This window comes from Mobula hypostoma, chromosome 7, assembly GCF_963921235.1.
Source record: "Mobula hypostoma chromosome 7, sMobHyp1.1, whole genome shotgun sequence".
NCBI lineage: Eukaryota > Metazoa > Chordata > Chondrichthyes > Myliobatiformes > Myliobatidae > Mobula > Mobula hypostoma.
In genome coordinates, this window is record NC_086103.1 from 12,478,976 (window position 1) to 12,500,000 (window position 21,025).

General features: G+C 46.2%; 1 protein-coding gene across 3 annotated transcripts in view; it reads left to right on the forward strand.

Moving 5' to 3' along the window:
* Nucleotides 1-21,025, forward strand: part of tnip1 (TNFAIP3 interacting protein 1) — a 116,973-nt gene that overhangs the window by 17,918 nt on the left and 78,030 nt on the right. For all 3 annotated transcript variants that reach the window (XM_063053034.1, XM_063053033.1, XM_063053035.1), the window contains exon 2: nucleotides 19,163-19,367. In XM_063053034.1, coding sequence (XP_062909104.1) covers nucleotides 19,205-19,367 — 163 coding nt within the window. In that variant the 5' untranslated portion in view covers nucleotides 19,163-19,204. The remainder of the gene's footprint in view (nucleotides 1-19,162; nucleotides 19,368-21,025) is intronic.

Here is a 21,025-nt window from a genome sequence, read left to right on the forward strand (position 1 = left end):
ATGATTTATAATTTAAATTTTTAATATTTACTAATTTTAACTATTTTAAATATTATAAATATTTAATATTTGTAATCCAAGGAGTGGGAAGCGCAGGATCAAATATCGCTGTGATGATTGTACGTCCTAGTACCAATTGTTTGGCGACAATAAAGTATAAAGTATCTCTCCAGAGAAAACTACCCAAGTTTTTTCCAATCTCTCACTATAGCACATGCTTCGTAATCCAGGTAGCATCCTGGTAAATTACCTTTGCACCCTCAACATCCTCCAACTGTATGCAATACTCCAGATGCAGCCTACCTAGAGTTTTATAAAGCTGCAATATAACTTACTGACTTTTGAACTCAGTGCCTCGACTAACAAAGGCAAGTGTGTCAGGGGCCATAAACTTGGAATCTCAGAGCCCTTTGCTCAACAACAGTGTTAAGGGCCTTGCCCTTGACAGTGTACTGTCTCTTTACATTTGAAACAAAAGATTCTGCTCCTCCTCATTTTTCTCTCAGTCTTAAAGCACAACAGGATAAAACAGGCCCTTCAGCCCTTCTAGAAGACCTCAGTACAGCAGGAGAGTAGTGCATGGAAGGAAGATGAGCCAGAGAGAGGTATTTGGCAGGCGAGGGAAAGAGGGCGAATAAGAGGGGAGCCAGGGGAATGGAGAAAGGGAGAAGGTGGAAAAGGGAGAAGTTACTGGAAGTTGGGGAAATTGATGTTCATGTTGTCACGTTGGAGGCTATCTAAATGGAAAATGAGGTGTTGTTACTACATAAACACAAGAGATTCTGCAGATGCTGGAAATCTAGAGCAACACACACCTAATGCTGGAGGATCTCAGCAGGTCGATGGAGAAGAATAAATAGTTGACGTTTCAGGCCGTGACTTTCATCAGGATCGACCAATATCAGTGGCTGTGTTTCTGACACCCCTTATGGAAGCTGTTATGCACATTAACTCTGGCAACATCATGTGTAATCTTGCCTTTATGTGTGTTGTCCCGCATTCTCGTGGTGGAGAGGCTTGTGAGATCTCGAGAGCTGTGACGCCTGGAGTTTAGCCCCTGGTAGGGTCACCCATGACGGTAACGTCAAGGGGGAGATTTCAGTCGGGGATCCATCTCACCAAGACCTCAGCAGTGGAACTGGCAGAAGATGATGACACATTATGAAGGCAGTGAAGGTGGAGGAAGGCCACTGGACCCTGCCCCCGATCTGTCAAGGACCGTGTGGTGGCTGCCTGCACGTCAGCCTCCCCATGTTGAACAAAGTCCTGCAGAGGCTTTCTCCATGAAGGGAGTACACATGTATAATGGATCAGCCTCTACAACTACCTGAAGACCCACCAAAGGAACATCATACTGGACTCATGTGATGGCACTACTAATCCCCACCTCTCACTATGAAGGACACTCCCTCCCTCCCTGCCTCCCTCCTCCCCAGAATGTCCTCAGTTCCTAAGTATGGTAGATTATTTTTGAGGACCTGAGTGATAGGGAAAGGATGAATAGGTTAAAACTTTTTTCCCTGAAGAGTAAGAGAATGAGGGGAGATTTGATCGAGGTATGCAAAATGTTGAGGGGTATTGATAGGGCAAATGCAAGCAGACTTTTTCCACTGAGGTTGGATGAGAGTAGAACTAGAGGTCATGGGTTAAGGGTGAAAGGGGAACTTGTTCACACAGAGAAGTGATGAGAGTGTGGAACGAGCTGCTGGAGGAAGTGGTGGACATGGGTTCGATTGTGACTTTTAAGAGAACTTTGGGAGGGAGGGGTACAGAGGGCGATGGTCTGGGCAGAACAACAGTTTGGGCTGAAGGGCCTGTTTCTGTGCTGTCATGGTCTATGACTCCCACAGTTTGTCTGCAATTTCCAGAGTCCCTGCCGAGAAGGAATTTCTATTCAAGCCCTTGATGTTGAGCTGTTAGTATTGGGCGTTGGGCACACTGCATGTGGCTGAGATCTTGGGACTTTTGGCCGTCTTGGGAAAGGCCCTGATCAAATTGTATGCGTTGGGTTCATTCATAGGAAACCACAGGGTGGGGGTAGAGCTTGCAGATGGAGGGGTGGGGGGAGTGGTGTAGCAGGAAGAGAGGCATAGGCTCTTATTTCTTGAAGCGGTTTCTTTAAAAACTGCCAGGTCAAGTTTCAAAGTCAAAGGGCTTCAAGGTAAATAAGCAATCAAGGAAAGTAACAGCTGCGAACAAGGCCATTCTGCCCATCAATTCACTGCCAGCCCTTGAGTGAGTAGCAGTATGCATTCTTAAAGATTAGATTAGCTTTATTTGTCACGTGTACGCGGAAGCACAATGGCATACCATAGAATGTGTGAAAAATGATACATAATTGTTGGTCCTTATTTATGAGTAGTTTTACATAAATTATATTGAATTTCTTTATGTTCCTGTGAATGCCTGCCAGAAGATGATTCTCAGGGTTGTATATGGCGATGTATACGTACTTTGAAATTTGTTTGCATCAATGACCAATACTGTCGGAGGATTGTGCTGGGGGCAGCCTGCAACTGTCACCATGTTTCCGGCATCAGCATGTAACATGCCCATGAGTGGGAGGAAACCAGACCACCTGGAGGCAACCCACACAGTCACAGGGAGAACGTACAAACTCCTTACAGGCAACAGTGGAAATTGAACCTGGGGTTAGTCGTACTGCACAGTGTTGTGCTAACCACTACACAAGTGTGACCCATGAAGGCACAGCCCTGGTGGCGATGGCTGGAGAGGACTTCAGGCTGGATTGAAGCAGCGGGGCCTGGGCCAGAGAGAGAGAGAGAGAGAGAAGAACATACCAATATTTAGCTGATTTAAGTGCCCAGCCAGATTACAAAGACTGTGACCTGCAGCCATTGTCACTCACCTCAGCACTGAACTGTCTGTGTGACTGTGACCTGCAGCCACTGTCACTCACCTCAGCACTGAACTGTCTGTGTGACTGTGACCTGCAGCCATTGTCACTCACCTCAGCACTGAACTGTCTCCGTGACTGTGACCTGCAGCCATTGTCACTTACCTCAGCACTGAACTGTCTCTGTGACTGTGACCTGCAGCCATTGTCACTCACCTCAGCACTGAACTGTCTGTGACTGTGACCTGCAGCCATTGTCACTCACCTCAGCACTGAACTGTCTCCGTGACTGTGGACCCATTCTTGGGGACTCCGTGGTTCATGTTCTCTCTGTTATTTGTTTACTTTTTTATTGTTTGCACGATTCATTTTTTTCTGCACATTGGATATTTGATTCACTTTTCTGTGTGGGGTTTTCCTTGGATTCTGTGGCGTTTCTTTGGTTTGTCACTGCCAGCAAGAAGACGAATCTCAAGGTTGTACATGGTATGCATACTCCGATAATAAATGTACTTTGTTATATCCAAATAAATGCTGGACGTTCAGCATTACACCTTCGGTTTCTGCCTCAAAGCTGCAGGGTTGCACGTGAAACTTTATGGACAGAGCGTGTTATGCACACACAGATCGAGGACAGTGACAGAGCTGTAGAATTCAGTGCTGTTGCTGAGTCCTGATAGTGACTATTCACGTTGGGCAACTTGCAGTGCAGGTGCGTACGAGCACGGCCTGCCAAGATGAAAAATGTGTGCACTTGAAAGCCTGCTCCAAAGGCGAGAACCTTCTGTGTGTTAGAGCCTCAATCGGTTCACCACACGATCAATCAGCCACGTGTGCCCCTTGCCACATTCTCGCAATCAGGTCCTATATTGTTCAGAGTAAGCTTGTCATCAAAGTGCATTTACAGTACACAACCCTGAGATTCATTTTCTTGCAGGCAGACATAGTAATTCCAAGAATCACAATAGTATTAATGAAAAACTGTACCCAATAAGACAAACAGCCAATGTACACAAGACAACAAACTGTGCAAATATAAAAAGAAAATAATAATGATAAATTAGCAATTAATATCGAGAAAATGAGATGAAGGGTCTTTGAAAGTGAATCCATTGGTTGTGGGAACCGTTCAGTGATGGGACAAGTGAAGTTGAGTGAAGCTATTCCCGCTGGTTCAGGAGCCTGATGTTTGAGGCTGTTCCTGACCCTTGTGGTGTGGTCCTGAGACTCCAGTACTACCTTCCTGATGCAGTGAGCAGCGAGAAGAGAGCATGTCCTGGATGATGGGGGTCCTTGATGGATGCTGCTTTCCTGCGACAGTGCTCTGTGTAAATGTCCTCAATTTGCACAATTTGTTGTCTTCTGCAGCTTTCCATGGATTCTTGTGTTTCTTTCTATTTGCTGTGAATGCTGCAAGAAAATGCATGTCAGGGCTGCATGGATAATATATTTACTTTGAGCTTTGAACACAGCGACGGACTGCATGTCCGCACCGAATGTGATGCCAGATTAAACTCAATCTCTTCACCCTGCAGCACTCCTTGTAGATGTGCTCAGTGGTGGAGAGAGCTTTACCCGTGATGGGCAGCCTGGATGGTGGATGCTGCCTTCCTGCGACCTCACTCCTGTGTAGACGTGCTCACTAATGGAGACACGGGCACACTGAATCCACCCCGTCCCTTGTTGGATCCCAGTGTTTTCATCTGAAGTTCTTTTTGAGTTACTTCATTGGTTGCGATTGACCATGGATGTTGTGTCCCAGCTGTCTACATGATATGCAAGCCAGGGCAGTACAATATGGAGAACAAGCTGTTGCCCATGCAGCAGACTCCTTCTCTCCACTCAAATAAACAGCAGAGACCAATCCAGCTTGGCACCAACGGGAGTTGCCATTCAGCATTGAACTCAACGTACAACTGCCTTAGGGACTCCAGCTCTGGATTTTTCCTCTGGGTTTACTCCCAAAGCCTTCCCCGTGCCGGATATAGACGCAAGGCAGCAGTTCTCAGGGTTCCTTTGGAAGTCAGGAAATGGGCGCAAAGCTTGTTGCTTCATGGTAGTTGACGAGTGGATAAAACAAAGCAAAATTGAAATAGACAGTGATAGAGGTTCACAAAATGAAGAGAGAGAGAGAGAAAGCTAAGATTAAGATGGTGCTCCCTTATAGTCAGCTATTTTTATACAACAGTGATAAGGAAAAATCCATTCAAGTTTGTAGATGAGAGTTAACCAATTAGAAAGTCATTATTAAAATAATGAAGAATTGTACTTTGTATAGAGGCATATTAAACTTGTGATACTTGCTATTAGCACTAGGAAGTTTGCTCGGTAGTTACAGAAGTAATCATATAAAATACAAGCATGTAATTGTTAAACTGCAAAGAAAATAACAATCCAAGGGTCTAATCTAAGAATTAAGCAGATGGATTCAACACCCTCAACATCCTGTTTGCACAGACCTGACGAAGATCTGAAGACTTCTGTCTGTGAGTCAGGAATCACCTCTTCTCTGGCATCTATTCTACTCCATTAAAAAAAATATTTTGGGATTGCATTCAAGAAGTCGTGATGCACAGTCCCAACCAAAACCAATGATCATCCCTGTCCCTCTACAGATGCTGCCTGACCTTCTGGGTTCTTCCAGCAACTTATTTCTTGCTCCTGATTTCAATATCTTTTAGTAATAGAGAGGAATCTGATCCTTGGCCCATCTAGTCTGTGCCAACGTGATCTTCTGCCTGGTCCCATCTACCTGCACCATAGCCCTTTATCCCCCCCCATTCATGTACCTGTCCAAACTTCTGGTAAATGCTACAATTGAACCGGCATCCACCGCTTCCACTGGCAGCTCATTCCACAGTCTCACCACCCGCTGAGTGAAGAAGGGCCCTAGTCTTTCCTACACTATATTCCATCTTTACTCATTCTCCTAATCTGTCCAAGCCCTTCTCAGCCTCCCTGTTTCCTCAATGCTACCTGTCCCTTCACCTATCTTTATGTCACTGACAAATCTGACCACAAAACCATCAATTCCGTCATCCAGATCATATGTTGTAACGTTCTAGTTGTCACCCCCAGTGTGGTGGAAGGTACTACAAAAATGCACCTAAGACCCAGGAGCTAGATTAGGCCATTCGATCTGTCGTGTCTGCTCCGCCATTCCCTCGTGGCTGATGTATCATCCCTCTCAACCCCATTCTCCTGCCTTCTCCCCATAACCTTAGACACCCTGACTAGTCAAGAAGCTATCATCCTTCTCTTTAAATATACCCAATTACTTGCCCTTCACAATTGCCTGTGGCAAGGAATTCTACAGATTCACCACCCTCTGGCTAAAGAAATTCCTCCTTATTTCTGTTCAAAATGAATGCTCCTCTATGCTGAGGCTGTGCCTTCTGGTCCTGGACTCCCCCACTAAAGGAAACATCCTCTCCACATCCACTCTGACCAGGCCTTTCAATATTTGTTCAGTTTCAATGAGATCCTCCCCACCCCTCATTCTTCTAAACTCCAGTGAGTACCGGCCCAGAGCCTTCAAATGTCCTTCATATGTTAACCCTTTCATTCACAGAATCATTCTCATGAATGTCCTCTGGATCCTCTCCAGATAAAGGGCCCAAAATTGCTCACAAATGCTCCAAGCGTGGTTTGAGCAATGCCTTATAAAGCCTCAGCATTATGTCCTCACTTTTATATTCTAGTCCTCTCAAAATGAATACTAACATGGCTTTTGACTTCTCCCCTCGACAATGCTGCCCTGACTCTGGACCCTCTTGAGATGATGTTGCAATGCAAAGGGGTAAGTACATGCAGTGGCCACTTTATTAGGTACAGGAGTGGATCCCAGAGTAGTCTTCTGCTGCTGTATCCCATCCACTTCAAGGCTCGATGTGTTGTGTGTTCAGAGATGCTCTTCTGCACACCACTGTTGTAACGTGTGGTTATTTGAGTTACTGTCACCTTCCTGTCAGCTTGACCAGTCTGGCCATTCTCCTCTGACCTCTCTCGTTAACAAGGCATTTTCACCCCCAGAACTGCCATTTACAGAATGTTTTTTTTTATTTTTCACACTATTCTCTGTAAACTCTAGACACTGCTGTGCATGAAAATTCCAGGAGATCAGCAGTTTCTGAGACACTCAAACCATCCCATCTGGCACCAACAATCATTCCATGGTCAAATTCACTTGGATCACATTTCTTCCCCATTCCGATGTTTGGTTTGAACAACAGCTGAACCTCTTGACCATGTCTGCATGCTTTTATACATTGAGTTGCTGCCATGTGATTGGCTGATTAGATATTTGCATTAACGAGCAGGTGTACAGGTGTACCTAATAAAGTGACAAGAAATTTATTGTTTTGCGGAGGCAGTACAGTGTAATACATAAAAAGTTACTAAAAGTTTGAAAAGGAATATATTGTATAAAAGGGCAAAAAGAGAGCAAAATAGCAAGGTTGGGTTCATGGATTCATGGACCATTCAGTAATCTGATGGTGGAGGGGAAGAAGCTGTTCCTGAATCATTGAGTGTGTGTCTTCAGGCTCCTGTATCTCATCCCTGATCGTAGCAATGAGAAGAGAGCATGTCCTGAGAGATGGATGTCCTTAATGTTGAATGCCGCCTTTTTGGTACACTGTCTCGACGTTTCAGAGGCTGGAACGGATAGACAGATAATTTATTGATCCCAAAAGAAATTACAGTGTCACAGAAGCATTTCAAGTTAACAGCTGTATAATAATAGGAAAGAAGTAAGAAGCATAAATGAAAAATAAGTTACCTTAGACAGTCTAACAGGAGGGGTCAACACTTCCCCGGCTATAGGTTAACTCATTATAGAGCCTAATGGCTCTAAGAATGACCTCGTATGGCGCCCTTTGGAGCAGCACAGTTGTCTTAGTCTATTACTGACAGTGTTTCTCTGTTCAGCCAAGGTGGCATGCAGAGGGTGAGAAACATTGTCCAGAATTGCCAGGATTTTCCGTAGGGTCCTTTGTTCTACCATGGCCTCCAGTGTGTCCAGTTTGACTGCTATAACAGAGCCAGCCTTTCTAATCAGTTGGCATCACCCGTGTTGATGCCATTGCACACCACTGCACAGAAGATTGTGCTGGGACAACAGACTGGTAGAACATGTGAAGGAGAGGCCTGCACACTCCAAAGGACCTCAGTCTCCTCAGGAAGTCGAGGCGACTCTGGCTCTTGTTGTACACAGCCTCTGTGTTGGTGCTCCACTCAAGTCTGTCATCCAGGTGGACCTCACCACATCCACATCCTCACTATCGATACAGGCTTAAAGACCAGTCGGTGGTGTATATGAGTGTTATTTTGTTTGGACTGCCTCAAGCAGACAGTGTCCATGTGAGAAAATGCAGTAAGTGCTTTGGTTTTGTCTAGCCTCTACCTCTTGCCTAGTAAGAAGCCACGTGTGAGGTTCAAAAGAGTTTCCCATGGTTTGTTTGCATGTTGATCAACTAAGGAGGATAAACGATGTTGTTCATTCACCACCCGCTGCTTTCGTTATGGGTCATGGTGCCACAGCTGAAGGCTGCATCATAATCTCCCATTACTGCTCTCGTCTGCCCTTCACTCCTCCCTGCTCTTCTCCCCCACCTCCTGCTCTCATGCCTCTAGAGATGATGTAGCAACACAAAGGGGAATCACCTCAGTTTGTTTACTAATTTGTTTCGTTCAGCACAACAGGACGCGATTACTATAGACCGTAAGACGTAGGAGCAGAATTAGGCCGTTTGGCAAATCAAGTCTGCTCTGCTTGATCTGCCATGGCTGATCCTTTTATTTTCCCCTCCTCAGCCCCACTCCCTGGTCTTCTGCCCATGAACTTGATGCCGTGGCCAATCTGGAACCTACCAGTCTCACCTTAAATACACCCAACAACCCAGCCTCCACAGTTGCCTGTGGTAACAAATTCCACAAATTCACCACCCTCTGGCAAAGAAATTTCTCCACATCTCTTTTAAATGGACAGTCCTCTATCCTGAGGCTGTTTGCTCTTGTCTAAGACTCTCCCACCATGGAAAAACATCCTTTCTACACTTACTCCGTCAAGGCCTTCAACATTCAAAAGGTTTCAATGAGATCATCATTCATCCTTCTAAATTCCAGTGAGTACAGAACCAAAACTATCAAACGTTCCTTGCATGAACGTTCCTTTCATTCCTGGAATCATTCTTGTGAATCACCTCTGGACCCTCTCCAATGCCAGCACATCTTTTCTTAGATAAAGAGCCCAAAACTGTTCAGAATACTCAAGGTGAGGCCTCACCAGTGCCTTATGAAGCCTCAGCATCACATCCCTGCTCTTGTATTCTAGACCTCTTGAAATGAATGCTAACATTGCACTTGCCTTCCTCACCACCGACTCTACCTGCAAGTTAACCTTTCGGGTTCTGCAGAAGGACACACAAGACCCTTTGCATCTCAGATTTTTGGATTTTCTCCCTGTTTAGGGAATAGTCTACACATTTATTTCTTCTACATCTCGGGGTGTCGGAGTTCAGAGTTCAATTCTGGTGTCCCCTGCAGGATGTTTCTACGTCCTTCCTCTGTGCACGTGTGTTTCCTTCGATTTCCTCCCGTGGTCCAACGACTTACTGGGTAGATTAATAAGACTATAAGACGTAGAAGTAGAATTAGGTCATTTGGCACATGGAGCTTGCTCCGCCATTTCATAATGGCTGATTCATTTTCCCTCTCAGCCCCAATAATCTGCCTTCTGCCCGTATCCTTTCATGCCCTGACTAATCAAAAACATATCAACATTTGCCTTAACTATATACAGTGACTTGTCCTCCACAGCTCCCTGTGGTAATGAATTCCACAGATTCACCACCCTCTGGCTCATGAAATTCCTCCTCATCTCCATTCCAAAAGGACACCCCTCTATTCTGAGGCTGTGTCCTCTGGTCTTAGACTCTCCCACCATAGGAAACATCCTCTCCACATCCCCTCTATTGAGGCTTTCAACATTCAGCAAGTTTCAGGAAGATCACCCCTCATTCTTCTGAATTCCAGTGAGCAGAGGCCCAGAGCCCTCGGATGCCCCTCATGTGAAAACCCTATCAATCCCAGAATCATTTTTGTGGACCTTCTTTCAACTGGTTGTTGTAAATTGTCCTGTGATAAGGCTAGGGTTGAATCAGTGGGTTGCTGGGCAGTGTGGCTCAGTGGACGAAACAGCTTGTTCTGTGTTGTATCTCTAAATAAAAGTTTAAAAAAAATAAAAGCATTACTCGTGACTGTGATGAGAGTGGTGGGTGTGAAATATGTCACAGTCTTTATCCAGGTACAAAATCACTGTTATACGAGCCACTCAAACACAAGCTCTCCATGTCCTTCGTACTTTGTTTGTCTGCCTGCACTGCACTTTCTCTTTGGCTGTAACACTTTCTTCTGCATTCTCTGATTCTCCGCTTGTATCGCTACCCTCGCGACACTGCTGGTGCCAAGTGGTCTCTGCCGCTCCTATGGATTAAGCAGCTGTCTGAAGAGGGGTTTCACAGTCCGCTTATCGTCAAAGTCTGTATGTAGTGTACAACCCTGACATTTGTCTACCCGCAGACAGTCACAAAACAGAGAAGCACCATAGAACCTGTTCAAGGGAATCATCAAACACTCAATGCGCAAATAAGAAACAAATTACACAAATAGCAAACTATGAGCGAATAGCACACAGAATATTAAATGTCAAACCACAGAGTCCTTGTAACAGTCTAGGAGTGTTTGTTCAATGGAATTTAGTGCTGTGTCATTCATTGACTACAGGGCGCAGAACCAGTTCGCCCTGATCAAAATAGCAATTAAATAAAAGTAGTCACAAAACCAGAAACACATCATAACATGAACTGCAGAGTCACCTAAAAATTAGTCCAATCCACAAACCGCACCAATCAAACCTTGCCCAAGACTCAAGACTCAAGACTCTTGCACCCTCCTCCGACAGCAGAAAGGGAGAGAGCGACTGGTCAAACACAGGCAGACTGTGCTGAACACCCACTTGCCTTCAGCTTACCCTTGTTGATTTCAACCTTGCTCGAAACTTCAATCAACGAGTTGGTCAGGAATTGGAGCTGATCAATTCATCATTAACTTACATACTCCGTTCTCAACTTGGCTCTCGATCACGCCGAACTCCCTTGGAGACAACAAGGGATTGTCAGTCGGTCCAAAATCAAATATCGAAATGTGAATGACAGGCTCCAGTCTCACACAGATTAGTAGTAGAAGGATAGTTAAAAGAAGGAGGAGGAGAAGTGATAAAGTTTAAGGATGTTGGGGAAGTAAGACATGATTCTTGGGCTCTTGTAAATAATGGGTTAAAAACTTAGGTGCCACCCTATGTGTGTTAGTGAACAAATTCTGTTGCTTTTGCTGAAGAATAGGCCCGCAGTTTGTTTAGGTTAAAAGCTTGCCTGATTAACAGCCTGTAGCTGCCTCTTCAAAATGACATGAGGGCTGAAATTACTCAGTGCTCACATAGGTTATGCTTCATTGTTTTGCTCCACTGACTTAAGTCTTTTCTTTGGAGAGGCTCAATGATAAGAACATCTGTCTCTAATTCAGTCAGGGGCTTGCTACAGAGACGGCTGGTACAGGATGGACAATATATCTATTTGTAATTAAACTCTGATTTAGTGGACTCTCTTATCAAAGTAATTGGGTTTCGCTCTAACTGACCTGACATACCATTATAACTGAGTGTTCTTTGTCTGCTCATTCTATATATTGTAGCATTTCTGTTTTAAAATCAGAAAGCTGGTCTGAGCCTCCAAGGAGAGACAGAGAGAGAGTCAGAGAGAGTCTCTGTCTCTCTTTGATGACTGGTTCCGAGTCTTTCTCGCCGGCTGAACTGAGCACAATAAACTGGTGAAGAGGTTAAAGTAATAAGTGTGTGGTGTGATTATTGGTCTGGCAACCTTTTTAAATTTACAGAAGAAATGTGGTTTTGTGAGCCGTCTGTGGGAAGTCGCCGTAAGTCACATTGGTCACTGGTGCCACCCTGGAAGCCTGTGGAGTGGGAACAGCTCGCTTTCCACGGCGTACTGCCCTGGTGTGTTGATTTTGGTGCTGTCAGCAGGGATGTACCACGTGCATGGTCAACCGCGACCAATGGAGGGACTTCCTTACTATGTCGATGCACTCGTACGCGGAACAATCGATGTAGGTGGCACGCCAGTAAAAGCTTTTTACTGTGTCTCGGTACACGTGACGGTAATAAGCAACACACAGAATGCTGGGGGAACTCAGCAGGTCAGGCAACAGCTATAAACAGTCAACATTTTGGCCCAAGACCCTTCATCTTGTATATATGTATCGTACAAAAAGAGCACGAAAATGGTGTTCATGGGTTCCTTATCCATTCACAAATCTGATGGCAGGGGAGAAGAAACTGTTCCTGAAACATTGAGTTTGCATCTTCAGGCTCCTGTACCACCACTTCCTTGATGGTAGCAATGAGAGGAGATCATGACCTGGGTGACTAGGGTCCTTAATGATGGTGATGCACCATCAATTACTCCAAAAGACTGGAAGTAGAGTAAATACTGAAAGGCTTTTATTAGCAGTAAAATGTGACCTCCACCATGCTGAGTATCTGCCCCTGGACTGAGAGGAGGAGCAATGGCGCAATCGCCTTTATTCAGGGGTCTGTGGGAGGAGCCACAGGAGCAGTGGGGCGGCTTGTGCCCATGATGGAGCTGGCTGCGTTTACAAGCCTCTTCAGATTACTTTTTTCTCTCAGCTTTTACCTTTTCCCTTTTTGGATTTTTTTTTCTAGATGCTGAGATGGCTTAGTGGCTGTGGACTTTCAGAGACTCTGCACTTCATACTCTGTTTGCTTGCTGATAAATTGTTTGCCCAATTTGTTTTTCTTTGTCATACGTCGGATGTTTGACGGTCTTTATTTTTTCGTGAATTCTTTGGTGTTTCTTTATTGCCTGCAAGCAGATGAATCTCAAGGTTGCATACGTTGTACAGCACTGCGTTTGTCCACACGGAGCGGAGAGCGAGTTCGTAAATCTGGCGGGTGCAAAGGATGTTGGGAATGGCGAGGGTGGAATGCTGTGGGTGGGGTGTGGGACAGGTGGCAGAGAGGGAGTGCCAGAGGTGGGGAGTGGTACAGGTGCAGACACACCCAGCCCTGAGATACCAGGCAAGGTCATTTGATTTCAAACAATTGGTTTATTGATCATTACAGAATGTTTCTCCGGTGCTTCCTGCTCCCTCCCCTCTCCCTTCCCTTTTCCCGACCATGATTCCCCTCTCCCTGCCCCCTTCCCACTCTCAGTCCACAACAGAGACCCATATCAGAATCAGCTTTATCATCACTCACATATGTCATGAAATTTGTTTACGTGCCGACTAATATCTCTTAGTGAGTTTTGGTTTCATTTTGTGCCAGCAGTTATGTTCCCAGGAGGTTTTGGCTTTCTGTTTATAGAAGCAGTGAGTTCCTTCTGCTACGTAAACACTTTATCAAGGCTGGTTAATAAACCTTATCAGTCTTGCATGTTCCTTGATATCAGAACTACTTTGTCAGAATGTATTTTCATGGCTTTATCTCTCCTGTTCAATTTCCGCTGCAGTCGCCAGCCCTATAGAGTTACAGAAAACCAGCCCTAGTTGAGCAGTGATTGACAGTACTCACTGGAGTGTAGAAGAATGAGGGAGGATCTCATTGAAACCTATTGAATATTGAGAGGCCTCAACAGAGTGGATATAGAGAGGATGTTCCATGTAGTGGGGGAGTCTAGGACAAGAGGACACAATCTCAGAATGGAAGGATGGCCTTTTAGAACAGAGATGAGGAATCTCTTTAGGCAGACTGTGGTAAATCTGTGGAATTCATTGCCACAGATGGCTGTGGAGGCCAAATCATTAGGTATCTAGCAGAGGTTTACATTCCTCTGGCTAAAGAAAATCTCTCCATATCCACTCTCTCTCGCCTTTCAATATTTAATAGGTTTCAATGAGATTCCCTTGCATTCTTCTGAACATCAGTGAGTACAGGCCCAGAGCCACCAAACACTCCTCCATGTGTTAACCCTTTAATTCCCAGGAGCATTCTCAGGAACCTCCTCTGGACCCTCTCCAATGCCAGCACATCCTTCCTTTGAGAGGGGGCCAAAACGGCCCACAATACTCCACGTGTGGTCTGAGAAGTGGCAAGGATTCTCTGGGCGTTAAGGGTAATGTCATGTGGGGGACCAGCGATCGAACGGTGGGGGGGGGGATGGGGAGAGATACAGCACAAATAGACTCTTCCAGCGCAATGAGCTGCACCACCCAGCACCCCGCCTATTTAACCCTTGGCTAGTCACAGGAGTGTTTGCAATGAGCAGTTAACCTACGGACCAGTATATCTTTGGGATGTGGAAGGAAACCGGAGCACCCAAAGGAAAACCACTCATTCTATGGAGAGGGCACACAGACAGCGTTTGAATTGAACCCTGAACTCCGATGCTCTGTAATAGCGATGTGCGAACTGCCTTGGGTGTAAGTGCCTGTAGATGGTCAGCCTGATCCTGATAGGCCGAAGGGCCTGCCTCACTGTTGTGTGAGGCTATTCGACCCATTGCATCCATGCTTCCTCTTATGGTTTCTCTCTCCCACTACAACTTCCTTTGCATTGCCAACCCATTACATCTGTACCTCAAGTTCAAGTTTAATTGTCATTCAACCAAACATGAATACCAAATGAGACAGCGTTCCTTGGGGCGAAGGTGCAAAACACGATTCCAACAGTCATACACTGTACAAGGCACTTGTACGATAGCAGTAACCACACAGTCTCACAAAAAATATAGTCCGAGTCCCTGAGTCCATGAATGTTGCGGCAGTCAGCAGTCAAATGCAGTCCAGCTTGTCTTCCACTGAGCAAGTACTGGAGGTCAGCAGCAACTTCAGCATGGATGCTACGCTGCACGGACTACGATGCCTCTCTCTCTGGCAGCTGCAAACAGGTGACGCCCCAGTTTGAGGCCTGGTCCTATCTACAACTGAAACCACGCAGGTCCCCCCCCCCCCCAGACTTGCAGCATTCCACATTACCAGTGTCCAACAGGGTCTTGCGATCACAAGAAAAGCGACAGAGGATGATGGCCTCCATCGTGCACCCACTCTGACACCTCCCTGATGCCGGCAGCACCACCAGCCACACCAAGCGCAACTCCTTTAACTTCTCCAATGAGCAACTCGCTGATGGGAGTAGACCTGCAGTGCTTTAAGTTCTTAATCTCCAGCAGGGTCTTGCGATTGTTTAAAAAAAGTTTAAGGATACAATAACACCTTTGGTTGGCCCCGTAGATGCTGCTGCGTCTCAGTGCACCGCCATCTTACGGGAAGAAGGCCATGTGGCCCATTGCATCATACTGGCTCCCATGGGGTCAGTCTGATTTGGGTTTTTTGTTGTGAAATTTGTTGTTTTGTCGCAGCAGTACAGTGCAAAACATAACAAAAATTAGCAAGTTACAGTACGGCAATTTTAGAGACTATGCAAGTAGGAGTCACAGATTGATTGATTGCACAGTAAATCGATCGGGGTTGCTCCCCCCTGAGGATAGGGACTGAGAACTTAATGTTAGAAAGGGGATGACTATATTCAGTCGATTGCTCATTGATCCAGGCTGCCACTGACATCACAGTGGCATTCAAAATTGTTGAGGTCATCCTTTCACGAACGCAAGAAAGGAGTCATTCTCTCCTTCGTAGTCTGTGGAGGCAGAGATGTGATTCGGGTAAAGGGAGACGGCTGCGTTTGGTCTCCTGTTGTCCATGCAGAATGACTGTGTTGGATCTGGATCTCTGTTTATTTTCTCATCCTTGGGATTCTTCTGGGAGTCAAAAATGGTGAGAAATTAAAAATAGATTATTTTAGAGTACATACAAATACTGAGCAAACTAAATGAGGAGCTGAGAAACGATACTGAAAGGTGAATGTGAAGATAAAAGAATAAAGAAGCAAAAGATGGCGCCTCTCAAAAATCCATTACTTTTATAGATAAGAAATTCCTTAGAAATAAACTAGTTCATAAGCTACGTAATTAAAACAATTACATCACATGGATAATGTGCTCACACTTAGCCAAAGAAAATTGAGAAAGGGCTGTACCACTTTCTGTCAGTGAGTGGGGATGAACCACCATAGACTGTGAAAAATACAGGAGTTTGTTAAAATGTACAAATCTTAAAAAAGTATTATTTTAAAAAAACAGTGGTTTCCAACAACTCTGAGAACTTTTCAAGAAAAAATATTGAGAAATAAATAAGATTCCATCTTCGTCATCCACCTGTCATCTCCCAGCTGAAGTTCAATTTCAGTTTATTGTCACCAACATCTTATGCAGCCTCTGTGTGTGGTGACCTCTCCAGCCCCAAGGCTAACAGCCAGACCTCCCAACCTTCTTCAGATTTTTCCAGGTCTATTTCCCTCCGATATCCATGTGCAATTCCAGTTCTGGGTCCTGGATCAGCCTCTTGATGAGGAGGGATCCTTTCGTCAGAAGGTGGTGAATCTGTGGAATTCATTGCCACACATGGCTGTAGACGCCAAGTCACTGGGTATACTTAAAGCAGAAAAGTACCTATAGTTCCCACATAACACGAAGTAATATTACCACAAAAATATAATCAAATAATAAGGTACATTTACAACTCAAGTTAAAAAGAAAACAGTATAATGCTACTGGCCCGTCATTTGTGATGAGACGTGGGTGATGGCAGGGAGTTCAGCGGTCTCCTCTAACCGTTTCCCATCCAAACAGCCCCTTGTCCTAACGCTATGGTACTTCCTGCCTGATGGTAGGGGTCAAAGAGATTGTTGGATGTTTGGGAGGGATCATTGACAGTATTAATGGCCCTGTGTGTGCAGCGCTCCTGATAAATATCTCTGAGGGGTGGAAGAAATACATTCTGACTCTCCCTCCTCCCTTATCTGCCTCTCACCTGGATCCACCCATCCCCTACCATCTCTTGCTCCAACCCATCGCTGACCCTTTTATGCTAATTATCTCCCCACTTCCAGTCCTGATGAAGGATCTCCACCCAAAGCGTTGACTGTCCATTTCCCTCCCTGGCTGCTATGTGACCTGCAGCGTTCCTGCAGCATTTTCTGTGTGGCAGGGTGGAGATACATCTTTACCAAAGGAGGTGTAAGACGCTTCTTCCCTCTGCTAGCCCACAGGTCACCCTTGGGCAAAATGTAGCACCTGCTTAGCCCCCCCCCCCCCCCCCGGCCGATCAGGGTCATGTGAAGCCATGGGAGCAGGTGGTGGATGGTCGTATGAGCAGCTGGTGCAGATCACAAGTCCTGGTTATGCGACCACTGACGCCAGGCAGACAATCTCTCCTCTTGTAAAGACACTGCTCAGAAAAGGAAATGGCAAACCACTTCTGTAAAAGAATTTGCCAAGAACAATCGTGCTCATTGAAAGACTATGACCCCACCCCCCCCACAACATCAGTGCAACATGGCACATGATGATGATGATGTACCAGATTTCCAGTATCTGCAGAATCTCCTGCGTCTGTACTCTGCTGTTAAATCTGTCTCCTCCCTCCTTGTGTTCCGTATCTATCAGTCTATTATTCGGCCAGTTTTTACAAGCAGCTGGTGGTCTTGTATCTCAACAGAGGTGTGCTCTTGAGAGCATTTCTTAATTGATAGCTTAGCTTGATTTGCCACATGTACATCGAAACACAGAGTGAAATCTGTTGCTTGCATCAACAACCAACGCAGTCCGAGGATGTGCTGGGGGTGGCCTGCAAGTGTTGTCATGCATCTGGCTTTAAAATAGCACGCCTGCAGCTAACCCGGACGTCTTTTGGAATGTCGGAGGACACCGGAACACCCGGAGGAACCCGCATTGTCACGGGGAGAGCACACAGGCTCCTTCTGGACAGTGGCAGGGTTCGAGCCCGGGTCACTGGCGCTGTAAAGCAATGTGCTAGCGGCTACACTCACGCTGATCTGAGGGAATGAATGGTCTCACACCCTGTGCCCTCGGTCACTCTCCCATCTCCTGTCCTGCTTTCTCAAAGTTCAAATTTCCGTGTAAATTTACTATCAAAGTACGTATCCATCACCATATACAAACCTGAGATTCAGGTTTATTGCTGGCGTTCACAGTAGAACAAAGAAATGCAGTAGAATCATTGGAAAATCTACACACACAGATTGACAACCAGCCAATGTGCAAATACAAAAGAAAATTGCTTAAATAAAATAACACTGAAAACATGAGTGGTAGAGTCCTTGAAAGTGAGTCTGTAGGTTGTGGGATCAGTTCAGAGTTGAGGTGAGTGAAGTTATCCACGCTGGTTTAGGAGCCTGATGGTTTAAGGGTAATAACTGTTCCTGAGCCTGGTGGTGTGAGTCCTGTTGCTCCTGTACCTCCTTCCCGATGGCGGCAGTGAGAAGAGAACCAGGCCTGGATGGTCCCAGACCTCTCTGACTGTCACTGCACCTCGGAGAGCGTTCTTGTTCTCTGGAAGCTGATGACCCTCTGATTTTAGCTGTCTGTTGCTATTCCGATCTATTTCCCCGGAAGTGCAGTGGCAGTAAGCCTAGGACTGACGGGCCAGCAAGTCTGATGCCAATGGAACTGGTGTACTGACAAAGTGCAGAGAAACACACACGAAATGCTGGAGGAATTCAGCAGATCAGGCAGCCTCTATGGAGAGGAATAAACAGACACTGACAAAAACAAACTTTAGCTTTCCCTGGGTGCGGCAGTTTCCTCCTACGTAACGAGAGGCGGTAGATTTCAGGTGAGGGGGGATAGATTTAAAGGACCCCTTTTTGCTCAGGGAGGGTGGTGGGTGCATGAGAGGAAGTGGTCGAGGTTGGTTCTGTCCACAAGGCACTTGCACAGGTTCATGGGTGGAGGTGGTGTCGAAGGACCCAGACCAGATGTGGAGACACTGGACAGGTTGGTTGGCACGGACAAGTTGGGCCAAAGGACCTGCTTCCGTGCTCGGTTGCCGTGTCCTGTGTCCTGCGTGCCGCACAGCGGTGGCCAGTCCAGGCCCGTAAATGCAGTGGCCCCAGGGGAGGCCTCAGACTGGGGACCTTCACTGCGTGACGCTCTGGAGTCTGCCAGCAGCATGGCACGAGTTCAGTCTGTGTGTGAGAGTGTAGCCTTGGGCCATCTGCGTGGGTGGGGTGATGTACTCTGTGTGTGCATATGTAGGGTGGGGGGACCTGAGTGTGTGTGTGTGTGAGGGGAGGACAGTGCATGTATTTGGGACCCTGCACTGCCACTGACCTGCACCTTGCTCCCCCAACAGTGATGAGGAGGGCCGTCTGTGGATGAGAAACCTCACAGTGCCATGGAAGCTAGGATCCCCCACCGAATCTACGACCCCGGTGGGAATGGCACTGGGTCCCCGGTGGGCATCAGCAGTGAGCCGCCACACTCGCCCACCTCCTACCAGCAGCTGGTCGCCGAGAACAACGTCCTGAAGGAGAGAATGAAAGGCTTGGAGAGCTTGGGTAAGAAATCTGCAACTTCAGCTCTTTGTGCTTCATTCCCTTTGACTCCAGGTTAAAGCCTGGAGGGACGACCATGCCCAATTCTCCCTTGTCAGTATGGATACTGGACCCCAGTTATACTTAATTTTCAAGTTCATTATTCCAAAAATGCATCCCGTCCTCTAGCAAATTTCCATTCATTTGATGGTTTTAGGTTGATGGTCATCAGCCCACACCCCCAGGAATAAATTTTAAATTTCTGTAGGAAATCATAAAACAAGAGATTCTGCAGATGCTGGAAACCCAAAGCAACGCACACAAAGACTGGGGGACCGCTTTATTGAGAATGCCTCAGAAGGCAAGATCTCCAAGTAGCCATCCATTTCAATCTGATTTCCCATTCCCATTCTGTCATGTTGGTCCACGGACACCTCTACTCCCACAAAACACCCACTGTCAGGCTGGAGGACCACCACCTCATACCATCTGAGTAGCCTCCAACTTGATGGTTCTCCAACTTCCATTAATTTCTCCCTCCCTCCCTCCTTATTCTTTTCTCTCCCCCACCTACTTATTCTGGCTTCTGCCCCTTTCCTTCCCAGTCCCGATGAAGGATCTTGGCCCCAAACATCGACTGTTTATTCCCCTTCATAGATGCTGCCTGACCTGCTGAGTTCCTCCAATAAATCATGAACAGAAGAGATTCTGCAGATGCTGGAAATCCAGAGCAACACTCACCAGATGCTGGAGGAACTCAGCAGGTCAGACTGGATCTATAGAACTGAATGGATAGTTGACGTTTCGGGCCAAGATCCTTCATCAGGACTGGAAAGGAAGTGGGAAGAAGCCAGAGTAAGAAGGTGAGGGAGGGGTGGGTTGTGCAGGAATACAAGCTGGCAGGTCATGGTTAAAGACGAATCCTTCTTCAACCTTTTACCTTTTTCACCTCATTTCCTAACTTCTCACTTCATCCCCCACCTTGCACCTAAACCCAGTCTCATCTTGTATGCCCTGTATATATTGCAAGAGGAGAGCAAAATTCTGAGATGGTGTTCTTGAGTTGGCTCATCGTCCGTTCGGAAATCTGATGGCGTTGGAGAAGAAGCTGTTCTTGAAACATTGTGTGTCCTCGGACCCCTGTACCTCCTTCCTGATGGTAGCAATGAGAGGAGGGCATGTCCTGGGTGATGGGGGTCCTTAATGATGGATTCCGCCTTTTTGCGATGTTGCACAGTTACACAGTTGAGAGTGGGATAGTGGAGAAGGTTAACACGAGGAATTCTGCAGATGCTGGAAATTCAAGCAACACACATCAAAGTTGCTGGTGAACGCAGCAGGCCAGGCAGCATGTCTAGGAAGAGGTACAGTCGACGTTTCGGGCCGAGACCCGTCGTCAGGAGATGCTGCCTGGCCTGCTGCGTTCATCAGCAACTTTGATGTGTGTTGTTAGTGGAGAAGGTTGGTGGGTTGGGGAGAGATGGAGAACAATGGAATAGAAACACTCTTATGGGTGGGGTCACAGAATGATTTGTCAGTGTTGTATGTATGAATTTGGTGCAAAATGAGTTTTCTTAAACCCACTCCACCAGGGTGATTAAACTGGAGAGAGTGTGGAAAAGATTCCCAGGGTGACTTGTAACTGGATCTTAGACTTCTTGAGAAAAAGACCTCGGTCAGTG